General features: G+C 48.7%; 1 protein-coding gene and 1 pseudogene across 2 annotated transcripts; one reads left to right on the plus strand and one right to left on the minus strand.

Annotated features, from left to right (window-relative positions):
- Positions 1 to 7,759: 7,759 nt before the first annotated feature.
- On the plus strand, positions 7,760 to 8,699 carry LOC145504561 (peptidyl-prolyl cis-trans isomerase FKBP3 pseudogene; annotated as a pseudogene). The gene has a single exon (XR_014052300.1). The product of XR_014052300.1 is annotated as a peptidyl-prolyl cis-trans isomerase FKBP3 pseudogene (transcript).
- Positions 8,700 to 12,764: 4,065 nt separating this feature from the next.
- SRM (spermidine synthase) lies at positions 12,765 to 16,705 on the minus strand. Its single transcript, XM_081493283.1, has 8 exons — positions 16,442 to 16,705; positions 15,785 to 15,905; positions 15,268 to 15,360; positions 14,497 to 14,650; positions 13,657 to 13,740; positions 13,377 to 13,522; positions 13,163 to 13,285; positions 12,765 to 13,053 (listed from the first exon to the last, which is right to left on the minus strand). Exons 1-8 carry the CDS (start codon positions 16,606 to 16,608, stop codon positions 13,033 to 13,035), a joined length of 909 nt encoding a protein of 302 aa, XP_081349409.1. The 5' UTR covers positions 16,609 to 16,705; the 3' UTR covers positions 12,765 to 13,032.
- Positions 16,706 to 20,936: the final 4,231 nt, after the last annotated feature.

Consider the following 20,936-nt stretch of genomic DNA (forward strand, 5'->3'; position numbering starts at 1 on the left):
TGCACTCGGTGTCCTCCGGCTGGCTAGGTGCAGTCTGGAGCCCCAGGCGCCTCACCTTTGATCTGTTTGTCCAGCGCCTGGCCCTGCCCCCAGCCACCCTGGCCTTCTGGGAAGAGACCCCATGACTCCTGCCTGCCCAGATTTCTGGGCAGTGAAGGCAGGATGCTCCAGGAGCCAGGGGCTGGGTCTGGATGACGGCCAGGACTGGGAACAAATGCTAGCTCTGTCTTCACCCTTGACCTCTGGGGTTCCCCAGCAGTGTGTGACTTCCGAGGTCACTCGGAGTCCTGGGGACAATGATCTCAATGGTGGTGGCTTCTAGGTGGACATGGGGGAGGCACACAGGCGTCTACCTTTCCCTCCTGGCAGAGAGAAGAGGGGAGCTTTAAAAACACGAGTCCACAACAATGGGGAATATGGGAGAGGACATGGAATCGACATTTAGGAAGCTGGAGAAACAGATGGACAGGTGGAAATGATGCTCCTGGAAGCAACTCTGAGCTGGCAGTGAAATCAGGAATTTGCGGCCCCAAGTCCTTCTGGACACAATTAAGCATCTTGCCAATCCCTGATTCCCATCCCCCAACCCCAGTAGAAACAGGCGACTTATTCTTGGAGGATACACCTGTCAAAGCAGGAGATGTAAGAGACACGGGTATAATCCCTGGGTTGGGGAGATCGCCTGGAGGAGACCATGCTGACCCATTCCAGTGTTCTTGTCTGGAGAATCCCATGGACAAAGGAGCTTAGCAGGCTACAGTCCATAGGGTCACACAGAGTCGGACATGACTGAAGCCACTTAGCACACATGCATGCATTTTTGGAGGAAGGATTTGGAGAGTCTCAGTTCCTGCCGAGGAAGGCAGGGCCCGACAGCGAACAAGGGTTCTATGCAGACAGACCAGCCTTCCTCGGACTCAGCTCTTAGAACCTGGCAACCACCAGGCTTCTCTCCTTTCCCCAGGAAGAGTGAAGATGTCAGGAGGAAAGATCTAAAGATGCTGACTTGAAGGTTCTACGAGCAAATGGCTCAGCATGTAATCCACAGTGAAGGTCACTGACAAGTCCCTGTCATGTGCTCAGAGCTTCCAATTAGCTTTTTAGTCCTCAGTCTTACATATGAGCAGAACATTCAATGATTACTGAGGAAAACCTTATATGTGAGAAAGACCAAAAAAATATCAACCAACCAACCAACCAACCACAGCAAAACAGAAAACATCAGTGAGAGGGAAATGTCCAAAACTAAACGGAAGCAATCATTATTTTCAAAGGAAGAGGGCCAGAACAAGAAGCAAGCTCAGGATGCTGTTTAAAAAGAGCATTCAGAGAACAAAACACGGTTTGGGGAAATAAAAATATGATAGAAATGAAAAACTCAATAAAATGTTTGGAAGATAAGCTGAAGAAATCTTCCAGAAAATAGAGTTTAAAAAGAAATGAAAAAAACAGTAAAGATAAGAAGTCTTATATGGGGATTTACCTGGTGGTCCAGTGGTTAAGTTTCTGAGCTTCCAATGTAGGGAATGCAGTTTTTCAATTCCTAGTTGGGGAACTAAGATTCCACATGCCCCACAGTGTGGCAAAAATATAAAAAACTAAACAAACAAACATAATTCATTCGTAAGAAGTCCTATACAGTATGTCAAAGACTGAAAAACAGAAATTTCAGGAAAAGACAACAAAGAAAGCAGAAGAAAGGAAATTATAAACAAAGTAACATAAGGAAATTTCCCAGAAGAGAATACAAGTTTATTGATTGAAAATGTCACCCAAGTGCCCAGAACAAGAGATGAAAATAGAACTTTACACATGTTATTTCAAAACAGTAGAGAGAAAAAGCATGTTCTACAAATTGTGTGATACAGAGAGGGAAGCAGAGGGAAAACAGAGCAGATCACATACAAGAGATCAGGATATAAATGACCTCGAAGCTCTCAAAGCAACACTGGAAACTAGAAACCAGATTCCAGTGAGTCCCATATTGGGATATTCACATCCTTATGTGTAGAACTCTTCCACACTGATCAAACCAGTCAATCCTAAAGGATATTAACCCTGAATATTCATTGGAAGGACCCATGCTGAAGCTCCAATACTTTGGCCACCTGATGTGAAGAGCTGACTCAATGGAAAAGACCAGATGTTGGGAAAGACTGAAGGCAAAAGGAGAAAAGGGTGACAGAGGATGAACAGTCTCTATGGAGAGGTCCACTTGGGGAGGAAATGGGTCCTCCTGAAAACTGCCTCAGTAATTTGTTAGTCCCATGACTGAAGCATCTTGGAAGCTGACCCTCCAGCACTAGGGACAGCTTTACTGCAGCCTCATGAGCGACCCTAAACTGAACCAACCAGCTAAGTCACTCCTAAATTCCTGGCCCACAAAAGACACGCTTATTGGTACTCTTTCAACCTACTTATTGTTTCCACCTGCTACATTTCGGGCTAATTTTAAATACTGCAATGATTATAAGAATGGAAAACAGCAAATCTCAAAATGTTGACGGAAGATCATTGCCAACATATTTCTCAGTTCAGTTCAGTCAGTCATGTCCGACTCTTTGCGACCCCATGAATTGCAGCACGCCAGACCTCTCTGTCCATCACCAACTCCCGGAGTCTACCCAAACCCAAGTCCATCGAGTTGGTGATGCCATCCAACCATCTTATCCTCTGTCGTCCCCTTCTCCTCCTGCCCCCAATCCTACCCAGCATTAGGATCTTTTCCAATGAGTCAACTCTTCGCATGACATGGCCAAAGTATTGGAGTTTCAACTTCAACATCAGTCCTTCCAATGAACATCCAGGACTGATCTTCTTTAGGATGGACTGGTTGGATCTCCTTGCAGTCCAAGGGACTCTCAAGAGTCTTCTCCAACACCACAGTTAAAAAGCATCAATTCTGTGGCGTTCAGTTTTCTTCACCGTCCAACTCTCACATCCATACATGACCACTGGAGAAACCATAGCCTTGACTAGACGGACTTTTGTTGGCAAAGTAATGTCTCTGCTTTTAAATATGCTATCTAGGTTGATCATAACCTTCCTTCCAAGGAGTAAGCGTCTTTTAATTTCATGGCTGCAATCACCATCAGCAGTGATTTTGGAGCCCAAAAAATAAAGTCTGACACTGTTTCCACTGTTTCCCCATCTATTTTCCATGAAGTGATGGGACCAGATGCCATGATCTTAGTTTTCTGAACGTTGAGCTTTAAGCCACTCTCCTCTCACTTTCATCAAGAGGCTCTTTAGTTCTTCTTCACTTTCTGCCATAAGGGTGATGTCATCCGCATATCTGAGGTTATTGATATTTCTCCCGGCAATCTTGATTCCAGCTTGTGTTTCTTCCAGCCCAGCGTTTCTCATGATGTACTCTGCATATAAGTTAAATAAGCAGGGTGACAATATACGGCCTTGACGTACTCCTTTTCCTATTTGGAAACAGTCAGTTGTTCCATGTCCAGTTCTAACTGTTGCTTCCTGACCTGCATACAGGTTTCTCAGGAGACAGGTCAGATGGTCTGGTATTCCCATCTCTTTCAGAATTTTCCACAGTTTATTGTGATCCACACAGTCAAAGGCTTTGGCATACTCAATAAGGCAGAAATAGATGTTTTTCTGGAACTCTCTTGCTTTTTCGATGATCCAGCGGATATCGGCAATTTGATCTCTGGTTCCTCTGCCTTTTCTAAAACCAGCTTGAACATCTGGAAGTTCACAGTTCACATATTGCTGAAGCCTGGCTTGGAGAATTTTGAGCATTACTTTACTAGCATGTGAGATGAGTGCAATTGTGCGGTAGTTTGAGCGTTCTTTGGCATTGCCTTTCTTTGGGATTGGAACGAAAACTGACCTTTTCCAGTCCTGTGGCCACTGCTGAGTTTTCCAAATTTGCTGGCATATCGAGTGCAGCACTTTCGCAGCATCACCTTTGAGGATTTGAAATAGCTCAACTGGAATTCCATCACCTCCACTAGCTTTGTTCGTAGTGATGCTTTCTAAGGCCCACTTGACTTCACATTCCAGGATGTCTGGCTCTAGGTGAGTGATCACACCATCGTGATTATCTGGGTCGTGAAGATCTTTTTTGTACATATTTCTATACTCATCTAAATTCTGTACCCATCAGTTAAGCATGAAGATGGATAAAGACTTTCACCTGTGTCAGATTTTTTAAAACTTTCATCTCTTGTTCCCTTTCTCAGAAAGCATCTCAAGGATGTGCTCCACCAAAACAAGGGAGTAAACCGAGAAACAGAAAGATATGGGCTCTGAGAGTCAAGAGTGGAATTCCATCTGGGTAGTCAGGAGACAGAACAGACTTGTCAGAAAGATGGAAATGATAAAATACCTGTAGAGCCTAAAGATTCTTTAAAAAGCTTTTTTTCAGTAGTTACTTTTCCTAAATGACTGTGAAAATTAAGCAAATGGAAAAAGCCTCCAGGGAAACAAAAAGCTATGCCAGAGATAAGAAGGTATCGGGTTTTTTTTTTTCTGAGTCTCAGCTGCAAATGTTATTTGCATGGTTGTAATGGTGCAAGCACTGAATGCGGAGCCAACGGAGACTGTCATTTAATTGTTGAGAGTGTGGTGGGGGCAGGGAAGCAGAGAGCTAAATCTTCACCTTCCCAAATGGGAACTCAACCGATTGTGACTAAATCTGACAACAAGCATACTGTTTAGAGTATGCTGGTATGCTGGTATGCTGGTATGCTGGTAAATACCAAAATAATCAATGGAAGACGTGAATGCGGCTGCCTCTGTGGAGAAGAGTGGGTATACAGAGGGGCTATTTTTCTCCTGATAACTGATGGGGGAACTACTGGAATCCTTAAAGGGGGGGCAGGGCTGATTTTAATACCTGAACTTCAGGATTCTAGGTAAGATTCTTATTCTATTCTCCATGTCAGAGACTAGACTTTTTCACGGCCCTCTTCTGGGTTTTTTGGGACTTGAGGAGACTCGCGTGACATCTCCACCAAACACCTGCTTCTACAGATGAGTCTGTGTCCACATCATGTCCACCAGCTGTGGGGTCAGTGCTTTTCCTCAAGGCCCATCCCTTTGAGGTGGGTGCAGACTTCATTCACATTTGAGGAGGTGGAGGGGTTTACACTGCAGACACCTTCTACTTTCAGGTCAGGTATTTTTTTTTTTAATTATGTTTTGAATCTTCCCAGAGCAGGGATCAAACCCATGTCCGCTGACTTGGCAGGTTGATTCTAACCACTGGATGACCAGGACAGTCCCAGGTCAGGCATTCTTGCTGCTATTTCTGCAACCCGGGCCCTTTCCTCTTCTTTCTCTGCCCTGAGAAGGAATTCTGATATCCACCAGTTCAGTGAGAACCACGTGACATGTACTCCTTGATGAAGCCTTATAACCATTGAGGACCATGCTCCCATTTTGCAGACATGATAACTGAGTCAGGAGTTGTGAGTAGCTAAGTCACAGATTTCTGTGGTGGCTCATACAGTAAAGAATCTGCCTGCAATGCAGGAGACTGGGGTTTGATCCCTGCATTGGGAAGATCCACTGGAGGAGACTATGGCAACCCACTCCAGTGTTCTTGTCTGGAGAATCCCATGGACAAAGGAGCTTAGCAGGCTAAGTCATAGGATCACACAGAGTCAGACATGACTGCAGTGACTTGGCACACATGCATGCATTCTTGGAGGAAGGATTTGGAGAGTCCCAGGTCCTGCCGATGATGGCAGGGCCCGACAGCCAACAAGGGCTCTATGTAGACAGGCCAGCCTTCCTCGGAGTCAGCTCCGAGAATCTGGCAGCCACCAGGCTTCACTCTTTTTCTTGGGAAGAGTGAAGAGTTCAGGAGGAAAGATCTAAAGATGCTGACTTGAAGGTTCTACAAGGAAATGGCTAGCATGTTATTCACATGAAGGTCACTGACAAGTCCCTGTCATGTGCTCAGAGCTTCCAATTAACTTTTAGTCCCCAGTCTTACATATGAGCAGAACATTCAATTATTATTGAGGAAAACCTCATATGTGAGAAAGACCAAAAAAATATCAACCAACCAACCAACCAACCAACCACAGCAAAACAGAAAACATCAGTGAGAGGGAAATGTCTAAAACTAAAAGGAAGCAATCATTATTTTCAAAGGAAGAGGGCCAGAACAAGAGGCAAGTTCAGGATGCTCTTTAAAAAGAGCATTCAGAGAACAAAACATGGTTTGAAGAAATAAAAATACGATAGAAAGGAGAAACTCAATAAAATGTTTGGAAGATAAGCTGAAGAAATCTTCCAGAAAATGGAGTTTAGAAAGAAATGAAAAAAAAAAAAAACAACAACAGTAAAGAGCCTCATATGGGGATTTAACTGTTGGTCCAGTGGTTAAGACTCCCAGTTTCCAACGTAGGGGATGTGGTTTTTCGATTCCTAGTTGGGGAACTAAGATTCCACATGCCCCACAGTGTGGCCAAAAAATAAAAAACTAAACAAACAAAAATCATTGTTAAAAAGTCCTATATAGTATGTCAAAAACTGAAAAACAGAAATTCCAGGAAAGGACAGCAAAGAGAGCAGAAGAAAGGAAATTATAAACAAAGTAACATAAGGAAATTTCCCAGAAGAGAATGCAAGTTCATTGATTGAAAATATCACCCAAGTGCCCAGAACAAGAGATGAAAATAGAACTTTACACATGTTATTTCAAAACAGTAGAGAGAAAAATCATGTTCTACAAATTGTGAGATACAGAGAGGGAAGCAGAGGGAAAGATCACATACAAGAGATCAGGATATAAATGACCTCGAAGCTCTCAAAGCAACACTGGAAACTAGAAACCAGATTCCAGTGAGTCCCATATTGGGATATTCACATCCTTATGTGTAGAACTCTTCCACACTGATCAAACCAGTCAATCCTAAAGGATATCAACCCTGAATATTCATTGAAAGGACCCATGCTGAAGCTTCAATACTTTGGCCACCTGATGTGAAGAGCTGACTCAATGGAAAAGACCAGGTGCTGGGAAAGACTGAAGGCAAAAGGAGAAAAGGGTGACAGAGGATGAAGAGGATGGTTAGATAGCATCACTGACTCATGTGTGGACATGAATTGGAGCAAACTTCAGGAGATAGTGGAGGACAGAGGAGCCTGGTGTGCTGCAGTCCAGGGGTCACTAAGAGTTGGACACAACTTAGCGACTGAACAGCAACATAGGACATGGCTGAAATGATGGTATGTTACGAATGGCTAGGCGTTCGAGGCATCGCAGAGTCCACCTGGCTCTCTTCTGGATCACTTGTTCAGGGGGAAGTCAGCTGTCATGAATGAGAACAGTCTCTATGGAGAGGTCCACTTGGGGAGGAAATGGGTCCTCCTGAAAACTGCCTCAGTAATTTGTTAGTCCCATGACTGAATCATCTTGGAAGCTGACCCTCCAGCACTAGGGACAGCTTTACTGCAGCCACATGAGTGACCCTAAACTGAACCAACCAGCTAAGTCACTCCTAAATTCCTGGCCCACAAAAGACACGCTTATTGTTACTCTTTCAACCTACTTATTGTTTCCACCTGCTACATTTCGGGCTAATTTTAAATACTGCAATGATAATAAGAATGGAAAACAGCAAATCTCAAAATGTTGAAGGAAGATCATTGCCAACATAATTCTATACTCATTTAAATTCTGGACCCATCAGTTAAGCATGAAGATGGATAAAGACTTTCACGTGGGGGTGATGTGGAAGCCAGGCGGGCCGGCTCAGTAAAGCAGAGGCAGCGGGGGAAAATGGCGGCGGTCGTTCAGCAGCGGGCCTGGACCGTGGAGCAGCTGTGCAGCGAGCAGCTCCCCAAGAAGGACGTTATCAAGTTTCTGCAGGATCACAGTCCAGATTCGTTTCTTGCAGAACATAAATTATTAGGAGACATTAAAGATGTGCCCAAGACAGCTAACAAGGACCATTTGGTTACAGCCTATAACCATCTTTTCGAAAGTAAGCGTTTCAAGGGTACTGAAAGTATAAGTAAAGTGTCTGAGCAGGTGAAAAATGTGAAGCTTAATGAAGATAAACCCAAAGAAACCAAGTCTGAAGAGACTCTGGATGAGGGTCCAGCAAAATATACAAAATCTGTTCTTAAAAAAGGAGATAAAACCAACTTTCCCAAAAAGGGAGATGTTGTTCAGTGCTGGTATACAGGAACACTACAAGATGGTACTGTTTTTGATACTAATATTCAAACAAGTTCAAAGAAGAAGAAAAATGCCAAGCCTTTAAGTTTTAAGGTTGGGATAGGCAAAGTTATCAGAGGGTGGGATGAAGCACTCTTGACTATGAGTAAAGGAGAAAAGGCTCGATGGGAGATTGTACCAGAATGGGCTTATGGAAAGAAAGGACAGCCTGATGCCAAAATTCCACCTAATGCAAAACTTATTTTTGAAGTGGAATTAGTGGATATTGACTGACATAGTTAAGAAATCATCAACAGTAAAACATGGCCATGAAGAAACTTATGTATCTAATTAGAGCTGGTTACTATTGTTAAGCAAAGAGTCAACTGGAAAATTCAAGTTAGAACATGTTTACTTGATCCCTCGACTTTTAAGAAATGTAATCCGTTATAAACCCTTGAACTTTAAAATATTTTACTACAGCTGTGTAAAATATCACTTAAAGAGAACTGATTTGCCTTTTACCTCATGTTGTAAACTAAAAAGCTCAATAAAAATGTATCCAATGTCAAAAAAAAAAAAAGACTTTCACGTGTGTCAGATTTTTTAAAACTTTCAGCTCTTGTTCCCTTTCTCAGAAAGCATCTCAAGGATGTGCTCCACCAAAACAAGGGAGTAAACCGAGAAACAGAAAGATATGGGCTCTGAGAGTCAAGAGTGGAATTCCATCTGGGTAGTCAGGAGACACAGAACAGACTTGTCAGAAAGATGGAAAGATGAAACACCTGTAGAGCCCAAAGATCCTTTAAAAAGCTTTTTTTCAGTAACTATTTTTCCTAAATGAATGTGAAAATTAAGCAAATGGAAAAATCCTCCAGGGAAAGCAAAAAGTTATGCCAGAGATAAGAAGGTATCGGGTTTTTTTTTTTTCTGAGTCTCAGCTGCAAATGTTATTTGCTTGGTTGTAATGGTGCAAGCACTGAATGCGGAGCCAACGGAGACTGTCATTTAATTGTTGAGAGTGTGGTGGGGGCAGGGAAGCAGAGAGCTAAATCTTCACCTTCCCAAATGGGAACTTGACCGATTGTGACTAAAACTGACAACAGTTCAGTTCAGTCGCTCAGTCGTGTCCGACTGTTTGTGACCCCATGAACTGCAGCATGCCAGGCCTCCCTGTCCATCAACTCCCAGAGTCCACCCAAACCCATGTCCATCAAGTTGATGATGCCATCCAGCCATCTCATCCTCTGTCGTCCCCTTCTCCTCCTGCCCTCCATCTTTCCCAGCATCAGGGTCTTTTCCAATGAGTCAGCTCTTCGCATCAGGTGGCCAAAGTATTGGAGTTTCAGCTTCAACATCAGTCCTTCCAATGAACACCCAGGACTGATCTCCTTTAGGATGGACTGGTTGGATCTCCTTGCAGTCCAAGGGACTCTCAAGAGTCTTCTCCAACACCACAGTTCAAAAGCATCGATTCTTCGGCACTCAGCTTTCTTTATAGTCCAACTCTCACATCCATACATGACCACTGGAAAAACCATAGCCTTGACTAGATGGACCTTTGTTGACAAATTAATGTCTCTGCTTTTAAATATGTTATCTAGGTTGGTCATAACTTTCCTTCCAAGGAGTAAGCATCTTTTAATTTCATGGCTGCAGTCACCATCTGCAGTGATTTTGGAGCCCAGAAAAATAAAGTCAGCCACTGTTTCCACTGTTTCCCCATCTATCTGCCATGAAGTGATAGGACTGGAGTGGAGCTACCCCGGGCCTGAGGTGAGGGGCAGTGGCCAAGAGGAGCTACCCTGAGCCCGAGGTCAGGGGCGGCGACCGAGAGGAGCTACTGCGAGTCAGAGGTAAGGGGTGGCGGCTGCGCTTTGTTGGAGCAGCCATGAAGAGAGAACCCGCGATCAAGGTAAGAGAAACCCAGGTAAGATGGTGGGCACTGAAAGGGGATCAGGGGGCAGACAGGCTGAAACTACAGTCACAACTAGCCAATCTGATCACATGGACCACAGTCTTGTCTAAACTGACAACAAGCATACTGTTTAGAGTCATGATGGTAAATACCAAAATAATCAATGGAAGAGGTGAATGCGACTGCCTCTGTGGAGAAGAGTGGGTATACAGAGGGGCTATTTTCTCCTAACAACTGACGTGGGAACTACTGGAATCCTTAAAGCAGAGGCAGGGCTGATTTTAATACCTGAACTTCAGGATTCTAGGTAGGATTCTTATTCTATTCTCCATGTCAGAGACTAGACTTGTTCACAGCCCTCTTCTGGGTTTTTGGGACTTGAGGAGACTCGCGTGACATCTCCACCAAACACCTGCTTCTGCAGATGAGTCTGTGTCCACATCATGTCCACCAGCTGTGGGGTCAGTGCTTTTCCTCAAGGCCCATCCATCCCTTTGAGGTGGGTGCAGACTTCACTCACCTTTGAGGAAGTGGATGGGTTTACACTGCAGACACCTTGTACTTCCAGGTCAGGCTTTTTTTTATATAATTATGTTTTGAATCTTCCCAGAGCAGGGATCAAACCCATATCCGCTGACTTGGCAGGTGGATTCTGAACCACTGGATGACCAGGACAGTCCCAGGTCAGGCATTCTTGCTGCTATTTCTGCAATCTGGACCCTTTCTTCTTCTCCCCCTGCCCTGAGAAGGAATTCTGATTTTCCCCAGCTCAGTGAGAACCATGTGACATGTGCTCCTTGATGAAGCCTTGTAACCGTTGAGGACCATGCTCCCATTTTAAACAGGATAACTGCGTCAGGAGTTGTATCTAAGTCACAGGCTTCCCTGGTGGCTCAGACAGTAAAGAATCTGCCTGCAATGTGGGAGACTGGGGTTTGATCCCTGTGTTGGGAAGATCCTGGTGGAGAGCATGGGAACCCACCCCAGTATTTTCCCCTAGAGAATTCCATGCACAGATGAGCCTGGCAGGCTACAGTCCATGGGGTTGCAGAGTTGGACATGACTGAGCAACTAACACTTTCAAGTCACAGAGTTAGTGTGACCCAGCTCCAGTATCCCCAGAGATGGAATCCATTTTCACTGCCTTCCTTCATTCCTCCAGTCATATTCAAGATGGGCCCTCCTGGAACTTGGTCACTGGCGGGCCTAAGAAGGGGAGGTGGGGCACGAAGAGTAGAGGTCAGGGCACACCCTGCTGGGAGCACCGGAGTGCTCGGGCTGAGCTGTCTGCTGATGGAGTGGAGCAGCTCTTGGGAGGTCTACAGTCTGGTGTGGCCTCGGGAGGTCACCTGATGTTATGTGGAGTTAATAGTATCTACCCTCCTTCCTTAATTGTCAAGGTTAAAGGAATTAAAGCAGGTGACTAGACAGTGCTCCTCAACTGGCCATCACTAGTCTTCTTTTGCCTGGTATTCACCTTGTAGCCCAGACAAGTCCTGACTTCACTGGGCCTCCCAGGGAGGAAGACCCGGGGTGGAATGGGAAACTCAGCTTGGGGTCAGACTTGCTGACCAGGGGTGAACATCAAAAAGTGCTCACAGTCCAAGAGCTTCATGACGATGGAGAAGCCCAGAGAGGGTGGTGACTGGCCTGAGGCGACTCAAGGAGTAGGTGGCAGAGCCGGACCCCTGTTCCCACTCCCATTATGACTGCAGTCTTAGCCCCTGCTGAGTGGGGACTCCAAAGTGGGTGCCCAGGGTAGGGGTGGGGTTGGGGGGACCCTCGAACTACCACCAGGTTGGAGCAACTCTCTTGTCTTGCTCCCTGCCCCCTCAGTCTCCCAGGTTAACATGCTCCCTGGCCACACCGCTGCTGAGGGCAGATGTGGGGCCGGGATTGGTGAGGCCAGCTCTTGCAAGGAGTGAGGACCTTCCTTGACAATCCTGAGTCAGGAGTGGGCTAGAGGCCCCCTTCCCCAATCTGTAACCCATTGTGGTGACTCTGGTCCCACCACCAGAGCCCCAGTCCTGGCAGCCAGAAGGGCTGAGGCGCCTGCAGGTTCAGCACCTTGGAGAGGGGACAGTCCTGAGCCCACAGAGTCCTCGTGGGTGGCTGCCCTCACCTGCTTTCTCAACCTCTCAACACTTGGGGGAAGTTTCTAGGAACTTACCAGAGGGCACACTCATGAGGAGGGGAGGCAGGATTTGAACCCAGGTCTAAAATCTGAGCCAAGTCAAGGTACCTAATGTGCACGCCCAAGGAATTGGATCCCAACCAAGCTCCAGACAGCTGCCTCTGGGGTCACCGCCACCACCTTCCCCAGGATGGGACCTGGCCCAGATTCTTCTGAGAGCCCTGCTGTGCAGCCCCAAGGGAAGGCAAATCCCTTGATTTTGACAATTCCCCAGCCCAGACCTCACAGGTCTACCACCACAAACCTTGTGTGGGGCTTGGGGATGGAATGATTAAGGGCCACTTCTCAGGACCGACTTGGGCCAGTGTGATGACTGTTGCATCTCTGGGGTCCTACAGAACTCAAGGGGCTGGCCAAAGGTCACACAGGGAGAAGCCTGCCTGCTCCCGCAGCAGACACTTGGAGGCCAGACAGGGGGGCCAACTCAGGGTCTGGCACACAGGAGAACCCACTGATGGCTGAGGTAGCCCCTGCCTGGGCCCATCTGAAGTCCAGGGACACACAATCCAGAATTTTGTTATAAATACATGTGTTTGGTGAGAGAGGGGCAACAGAGGTGGGGGAGATGCTGTACACAGCTGGTATAGGTTTGGTGGCTGAACGCCACCCAGAGGAAGACAGACAGTCCACCCAGCAGGGCCAGCCGGACAGCGTTCTGGGGCCTGTAACAGTCAGTTGGTGGGCAAGCCAGCAGGGGTCTTGTCCGGGGCTGGCGGGACCCAGGTGCCCCAGAGGCTCCCTGTCCGAGGTCATGGGCGGCGTCAGCAGCAGTACCCGGGCTCAGCTCACATCATTCAGGGCCTGGAGGGACACAAGGCCTCGTTGGGAGGGGGCTGGGCTGGGGGAGTGGGCAAGATGGCCCTTCAGGGAGCCCTGGGCACCCCCTGCCCCTCGGGGGGTGGGGGCTCACCTTCCGGGCAAACTCAGGCAGGACAAAGGCTGCCCGGTGTACATCGGAGTTGTAGTATTTCAGCTGCATCTCTTCCACCTGCTTCTGCGTCAGCGGCTGCAAGGGCTCCCGGAAGTTGGTGCTCTGGGGACAGGGGTGTGTCTCAGAGACGTGCTCTCCTGGCCCACCTGCCAGGCTCCCACCCCCACCCGGGGGCCAGTCCACCACGGCTCACTGGGTTCTTGCTGCACAGCATGAAGCCGATCTGGCCGCTGGGGTAGGTGGGGATGGTGCAGTAGGCGTAGTCCACTACTGGGAAGAGAGACTTGCAGAAGTGCCGCATCTCCTTGATGAGGTCCAGGTGCAGCCATTGGCACTCGCCTTTGGTGGGGGGGCAGGGTGGTCAGATGATGTCAGCACTGGCTGGGGGCAGCGCCTGGTCCAGCCCCAGCCGGACCCCTCCCGGCGGGAGCCTGGCTCACCCAGCAGCACCCAGTCCACCCTAGTCCCCTCACCCTGGCAGCAGAGAATGCCGTCCTCCTTGAGGGCAGTCTTCATGAGCTGGTAGTAGGACTCCTTGAAGAGGCTCTCAGCAGGACCTGCAGAGGTGGGGGGACGAGCACCAAGGGACACCACCTGAGCCTGCCTCTGGGGGCATGAGGGCCACTCTCACCCCAAGATACACATCCACACAGCCACCAGGGGGCAGAGCTGGGAGTTGAAGCCAGGACTGTGAAACTCAGAAACCAACCACAAAGAGGGTGCTTTGGAGGGGTGCAGGGATCCGGTGGCCCAGTGTGAAGGGGCTCCACATTTTAACCCCACTCCTGGGGGATTTTGTCAGCGCTGCATCAGGGCAGTCTCCACCCTGGGCCTTGGTTTAAGACTAGATCCCGTGGAACTTCCCTGGTAGTCCAGTGACTAAGACTCTGCATTCCTAATTCAGGGGGCTCAGGTTTGATTCCCAGTCGAGGAACTAGATCCCACGTGCTACAACTAAGACCCAGTGCAGCCAAATAAGTGTTAAAAGAGAAAAGAAAAAAGATGAGATCCCTACACACATCCTGATGCTGGCCTGTCAGGGGCAGAGAGGAGGCTGAGGAGGAAACTGGGGCCTCAGTGGACCAAGGCCCCACTCTCCTCCAGGCTCTCAACCAACTCTGGGTGGTAGCCTAGTGCCCCTACTCTGCTGAGCCATGTTTGAGGGGGTAGGTGACACATTAGAAGGGAACAGAGCCGCACTAGTTCTGAAGGGCCCCTCCATCCTCTATTCTGCAACTCGGGCTTGGGACACAGAGGGGGATGCTGGTCTCCCCTCTGGTGGCTGCCAGAAGCCCCAGGCCAACCCCACTTACCCATGGGATCTGAGGAGTCAGTGATGATGACGTCGAAGGCATCCTGGTTCTGTTTCATGAATTCAAAACCATCACCCACGTGTAGGGTCAGCTTTGAGCTGGAGTAGCCAACGGCCATACTGGGCAGGAACTTCTTGGAGACTTGAATGACATCCTGGGGAGGGGACAGGAGGGAACAGGTTGGGCCACAGGGGTTGTAGACCCTGGAGCTAGAGTTGAGTGGGACCTCTTCTCAGAGCCTGATTCACCTTAGACAAGCCATTCCTTTGTGGAACCCCAGTTTGCACATCCGTACAGCAGGGAGCAGCTTGGTACCTCCCCTTCTCAGAGGGCTGACTCCCACTAGCAGCTTGGCCCACACCTCCACCAACCCTGCTCCCCCTCCCCAAACCCAACCGCCCCAGGAGAGTGGCTTCCTTGCTATTTCAGAGGGCTGGAATTCCACCTGGCCTGTACGCCTTACTGCACACACCTTTATCAGATAACCCTTTGACTCCTAAGTTGAATGTCAACTCCAAGGAGGCAGGGACTAGACCTGCTGATGCACCAGTGAACCTGACACCTAAATGCTCACAAAAGCCCCCAGCTGCTGTAAAGGACAGGAGCCCCCTGGGACTTCGGCGAAGCATCAGCTCTCAGTGTTACTAAGAAATAGCATCAGCGGCACACCTACTGTGCACCAGGTGCTTTCCTGACAACTTGCCCGGTGGTAAACAGCCAATTCAGGGCAAACTGGGACTTGAACCCAGACCCACCCAGCTGTGCGCTCACCTCGTCAATCTCGCACTGGACCACAGACTCCACAGAGGAATGCTTGACCACCTCCCGCAGGACACCTCCATCCCCGCCCCCAATGATCAGCACCTGCCAAGGGGGGGAAGAGTCAGCCAGGAAGGGGGCAGGAGCCCCACCAGTAGGCTCCAGCGGGACTTAGTGGCAGGCCTCTCTGACCCCTAAACCAAGCACAGGGCAGACAGAGCTCCATGGAACAATTTCTCAGCTCCGCTGTGTCACAGACTTAATCACTTCATCTTCCACTTTGTCCCCTTTTCCTGAGAACTCCCGCCAAGGCTGCTCCATCTCAAGCTTCAGGCCTCACTCAGCCCGGGTGTTATCCCCCACCCCTTGTGAAATGGGTGGCTCCTCCCCTCTAGGCCCCATGTCCTGGCTATCACTTCTCTGACAACCCTTTGGGGAGGGCTGAGCACTGGGCACTCCTGGGGCCCCCAGCACTATTTTGTGGGGGCTAACCCTGGGCCCAGGGCTGGATCTAGCTGGGATGGGGTACCTTGCGTGGGTTGGGGTGACTGCAGAGGGGCAGGTTGGCGATCATCTCCTGGTAGGAGAACTCGTCCCTCTCAGTGCACTGGATAACACCGTCCAACACCAGCACGTTCCCGTAGCTCTTACTGAGGGCGGGAGTGACAGTCAGCGACCTGGGCTTCTCGGGAAGGGGGCAACGTGCCCCCCACTCGCCCAGGGTGAGAAGAATCTCTCCCAACCTGCCGAGGGGGCTCCAGGGGTGAGTCCGGGGGGTGACACGTGGCGAGGATCGGCGGGCGGGCCCGCTGGGTGGAGGCTGAACGCGGGGTCCCGGCTCTGACGTGTCCGGGACTGACACGTGGAGCTCAGCGCAGCGGGTCGGCGCAGATTCCGGCTCCCTCCCCGCCGAGGAGGACCGCCCGAAAAGCCGGTCCCCAGCCCAGCGAGAAGGATGCGGGTTGGGGAGGGGACAGAGGGAAGAGACGGGCCTAGTTCACGAGAACTTCTGACAGTTTTGCAGGGGAAGGAGCGGGCAGAGATGGCCAGGGGCGTCCGGAGGTAAAGCGCGCAAGACAGGGATCCGGCAGGAAGAGGGTCGGGCTGGGCCGACCCCAGGGCTGGAGTGCCGGCGGGCTGCGCGGAGCCGGGCGGCCGGGGCGCGGGGCCGGGCGGGCGCGGGTACCTGCGGAAGACGAGGATATCCTGGTACCGCGAGCGTTGATGGTGTAGCAGCTGCTCCACCTGCAGAGACAGGGCCTGGCCGGGCCACAGGCTGCACGTCTCGCGGAACCAGCCCTCGTGGATGGCAGCGGGGCCAGGGGCGGCGGGGCCGTCGGGGCCAGGCTCCATGGTGGGCGGGCGGGCGGGCAGTGCGGGGCGCGGGCCCGGGACTGCAGGCCGCGCGGAGCCGCAGCACAACGGGACCAACTCCGCCCGCCGCCCGCGCGGCAACCTAACCCGGCCGGCGGGGCGGGGCCTGTTGCCAGGGGAGGGCCCCAAGCCCTTCAGTGGCGACGCTCGTGCGCGGCGTCCCGGCGGCCCCGCCCTCTCCGGCGTCCGAGCGCACTCATTGGTCTCCGACTTGCAGCGCTGCGTCCAGTGGCTGCGGCGGGCCGTCCGTCTGCGGCAGCAGGCTAGTGCGGCAGTTTCCCTGGGCCACGTGGGGCCGGGCTCGGGGAGGCACAGACTGGCGCCGAGAGGGAGTGAGGAGTACCCGAGTGCGCAGGGGAAACCTGAGCTGACATCTCGGGCCCGGCGCGGCGTGTCCGAACGCCGAGACGTCAGGGCTGCCGGCTTGAACCCTTGGGCTGGAAACACTGGACCGGGTGGCTACACTGTCGAAAGAAGAGTTACGTTGTTTCGCTGGATCTAGAGTAGAATGTATCATCTTTACCGCGTCCGCATATTTGGGTCTGTGTTGGACTTCAGCACAGCACTGCGCGTGGTCGGGAACACAACGAGGGTTTTATTTACTTGAGAAGAGCCATCATATCCCCAGGACTTAAGCTCGATTTAGGCATTTTCCCTTTGATTCTCAGATCCTTGGGCGTATGGCTGCTGAATGAGAAAGAGTTCTTTTCTAAACGAGTTTCTAAATTTACCAGCAGTGTCCCGGAAGAGGCCAACACATGCATATTCAGCACCAAAAAAGACTGGCACACAGGGTTTTTTTTTTTTTTGACAAACTGGGCCTCGCTCCTTGAAAGGTGGGCGGGAATGTGCTTTCTGATTTTGTGAAAATGTCAAGGAACTTTTCTGAATCACATTAAGCTTGCTAATTACCAAATATTAAATGCTAATTGCTCTACATGTTTAGTTCTTCGCATGCCAGGGCAGGGAGGTGAAACTGGTATAAGCCACGGGTGACATTACGACAGGGGTGTTTTCTGAGGGACTTTGTAATGCTGAAAGCTCAGCTTCTCTGTATACTGGTGCAGAATTAAATCTCAGAGACAGTTTTCGGTGATACTTCACCCAAATACTATACCTTTTCTACTGAAAAGGGTAGCTTTATTGCTTCGCCAGGTAAAGGGGGATACAGAGGGCTTATGCCCTCAAAACCATGTGTCCCTAACTTGGGGAAGATAGTGATAAGTTTTCTAGTCATTGTTCAAAGAGGGCATGATCAGCTCGTGGACATTCTTCTAATGGGTTGGTGGTGAAGTAGGTAGGAGTCCACATTGTCAGCCTTCAAGTCAAATGGTATGGGGTCTATGTGCTTGTGGGCAGCATCAGTTCAGTTCAGTCGCTCAGTAGTGTCCAACTCTTTGCAACACCGTGGACTGCAGCATGCCAGGCTTCCCTGTCCATCACCAACTCCCAAAGCTTGCTCAAACTCATGTCCATTGAGTTGGTGATGTCATCCAACCATCTCATCCTCTGTTGTCCCCTTCTCTTCCTGCCTTCAATCTTTCCCAGCATCAGGTCTTTTCCAAGGAGTCAGTTCTTTGCATCAGGTGGCCAAAGTATTGGAGCTTCAGCTTTAGCATCAGTCCTTCCAATGAATATTCAGGACTGATTTCCTTTAGGATTGACTCGTTGGATTCCTTGGAGTCCAAGGGACTCTCAAGAGTCTTCTCCAACACCACAGCTCAAAAGCACCAATTCTTCGGCAATTAGCTTTCTTTATGGTCCAACTCTCACATCCATGACTACTGGAAAAACCATAGCCTTGACTAGATGGACCTTTGTAGGCAAAGTAATGTCCTGCTTTTTAATATGCTGTCTAGGTTGGTCATAGATTTTCTTCCAAGGATCAAGTATCTTTTCATTTCATGGCTGTAGTCACCATCCACAGTGATGTTGGAGCCCAAGAAAATAAAGTCTGTCACTGTTTCCATTATTTCTCCATCTATTTGCCATGAAGTGATGGGATCGGATGCCATGATCTTAGTTTTCTGGATGTTGAGCTTTTTCTCCAGCTTTTTTACTCTCCTCTTTCACTTTCATCAAGAGGCTCTTCTTTGCTTTCTGCCATAAGGGTGGTGTCATCTGCATATCTGAGATTATTGATATTTCTCCTGGAAACCTTGATTCCAGCTTGTGCTTCATCCAGCCCGGCATTTCGTATGAGGTACTCTGCAAAGAAGTTAAATAAGCAGGGTGACAATATACAGCCTTGATGTACACCTTTCTCAATTTGGAACCAGTCTGATGTTCCATGTTGTAATGTCACCCGTGGCTTATACCAGTTTCACCTCCCTGTCCTGGCATGCGAAGAACTAAGCATGTAGAGCAATAAGCATTTAATATTTGGTTGCTTCTTGACCTGCATACAGATTTCTCAGGAATCAGGTAAGGTGGTCTGGTATTCCCATCACTTGAAGAATTTTCCACAGTTTGTTGTGATCCACACAAAGGCTTTGGCATAGTCAATAAAGCAGAAGCAGATGTTTTTCTGGAACTCTCTTGCTTTTTCGATGATCCAATGGATGCTGGCAATTTGGTCTCTGGTTCCTCTGCCTCTTCTAAATCCAGCTTGAACATCTGTAAGTTCTCAGTTCACATACTGTTGAAGCCTTGCTTGGAGAATTTTCAGCATTATTTTGCTAGTGTGTGAGATGAGTGCAATTGTGTGGTAGTTTGAACATTCTTTGGCATTGCCTTTCTTTGGGATTGGAATGAACACTGATCTTTTCTAGTCCTTTAGCCACTGCTGAGTTTTCCAAATTTGCTGGCATACTGAGTGCAGCACTTTACCAGCATCATCTTTTATGACTTGAAATAGCTTAACTAGAATTTCATCACCTCCACTAGCTTTGTTCCTAGTGATGCTTCCTAAGGCCCACTTGACTTTACATTCCAGGATGTCTGGCTCTAGGTGAGTGATCACACCATCATGGTTATCTGGGTCACAAACATCTTTTTTGTACAGTTCTTCAGTGTATTCTTACCACCTCTTCTTAATATCTTCTGCTTCTGTTAGGTCCATGTCGTTTCTGTCCTTAATTGTGCCCATCTTTGCATGAAATAGTCCCTCGGTATCTCTAATTTTCTTGAAGAGATCTCTAGTCTTTCCCATTCTGTTGTTTTCCTCTATTTCTTTGCACTGATCGTTGAGGAAGCCTTTCTTATTTCTCCTTGCTATTCTTTGGAACTCTGCATTTAGATGGGTATATCTTTCCTTTTCTCCTTTGCCTTTCACTTCTTTTCTCAGCTATTTGTAAGGCCTCCTCAGACAGCCATTTTGCCTTTCTTTTTCTGGGGGATGGTTTTGATCACTGCCTTCTGTACAGTATCACAAACCTCCATCCATATTTCTTCAGGCACCCTGTCTATCAGATCTAATCCCTTGAATCTCTTTGTCACTTCCACTGTATAATCATAAGGGATTTGATTTAGGGCATACCTGAATGGTCTAGTGGTTTTCCCACTTTCTTCAATTTAAGTCTGAATTTGGCAATAAGGAGTTCATGATCTGAGCCACAGTGAGCTCCCGGTCTTGTTTCTGCTGACTGTATAGACCTTCTCCATCTTTGGCTGCAAAGAATATAATCAATCTGATTTCAGTGTTGGCCATCTGGTGATGTCCATGTGTAGAGTCTGTTCTTGTGTTGTTGGAAGAGGGTGTTTGCTATGACCAATGCATTCTCTTGGCAAAACTCTATTAGCCTTTGCCCTGCTTCATTATGTACTCCCAGGTCAAATTTGCCTGTTACTCCAGGTGTTTCTTGACTTCATACTTTTACATTCCAGTCCCCTATGGTGAAAAGGACATCATTTTTTGGTGTTAGTTCTAGATGGTCTTTTAGGTCTTCATAGACCTGTTCAATCCTGTTTCCCTATTCCTGTGGGCAGCATACCATTGTTAATCACTAACTTCTCCCTCCTAGAGGGGGTTTCCATATCTGCAAAATAGCTCAAAGGTAATGTTGTCTACTGGAGATATGCTACTCGAGATTAGTGGAGAAATAATTCCAGAAAGAATGAAGGGACCGAGCCAAAGCAAAAACAACACCCACTTGTGGATATGACTGGTGACAGAAGCAAGGTCCGATGCTGTAAAGAGCAATATTGCATAGGAACCTGGAATGTTAGGTGCATGAACCAAGGCAAATTGGAAGTGGTCAAACAGGAGATGACAAGAGTGAATGTTGACCTAGGAATCAGTCAACTAAAATGGACTGGAATGGGTGAATTTAACTCAGATGACCATTATATCTACTACTGTGGGAAGG

This window comes from Giraffa tippelskirchi, chromosome 5 (assembly GCF_054371585.1).
Source record: "Giraffa tippelskirchi isolate mGirTip1 chromosome 5, T2T-mGirTip1v1.2.pri, whole genome shotgun sequence".
In the NCBI taxonomy this organism is placed as follows: Eukaryota; Metazoa; Chordata; class Mammalia; order Artiodactyla; family Giraffidae; genus Giraffa; species Giraffa tippelskirchi.

Bases quoted from the DNA above. Each gene is read 5' to 3' on its own strand.
- SRM (XM_081493283.1), bottom strand. From the start codon at position 16,608: ATGGAGCCTGGCCCCGACGGCCCCGCCGCCCCTGGCCCCGCTGCCATC. The intron at 15,906-16,441 runs GTACCCGCGCCC...TCCCGCCCTCAG, and splicing joins GATATCCTCGTCTTCCGCAG to TAAGAGCTACGGGAACGTGC. The intron at 14,651-15,267 runs GTGAGCGCACAG...TCCCCTCCCCAG, and splicing joins TCCAGTGCGAGATTGACGAG to GATGTCATTCAAGTCTCCAA.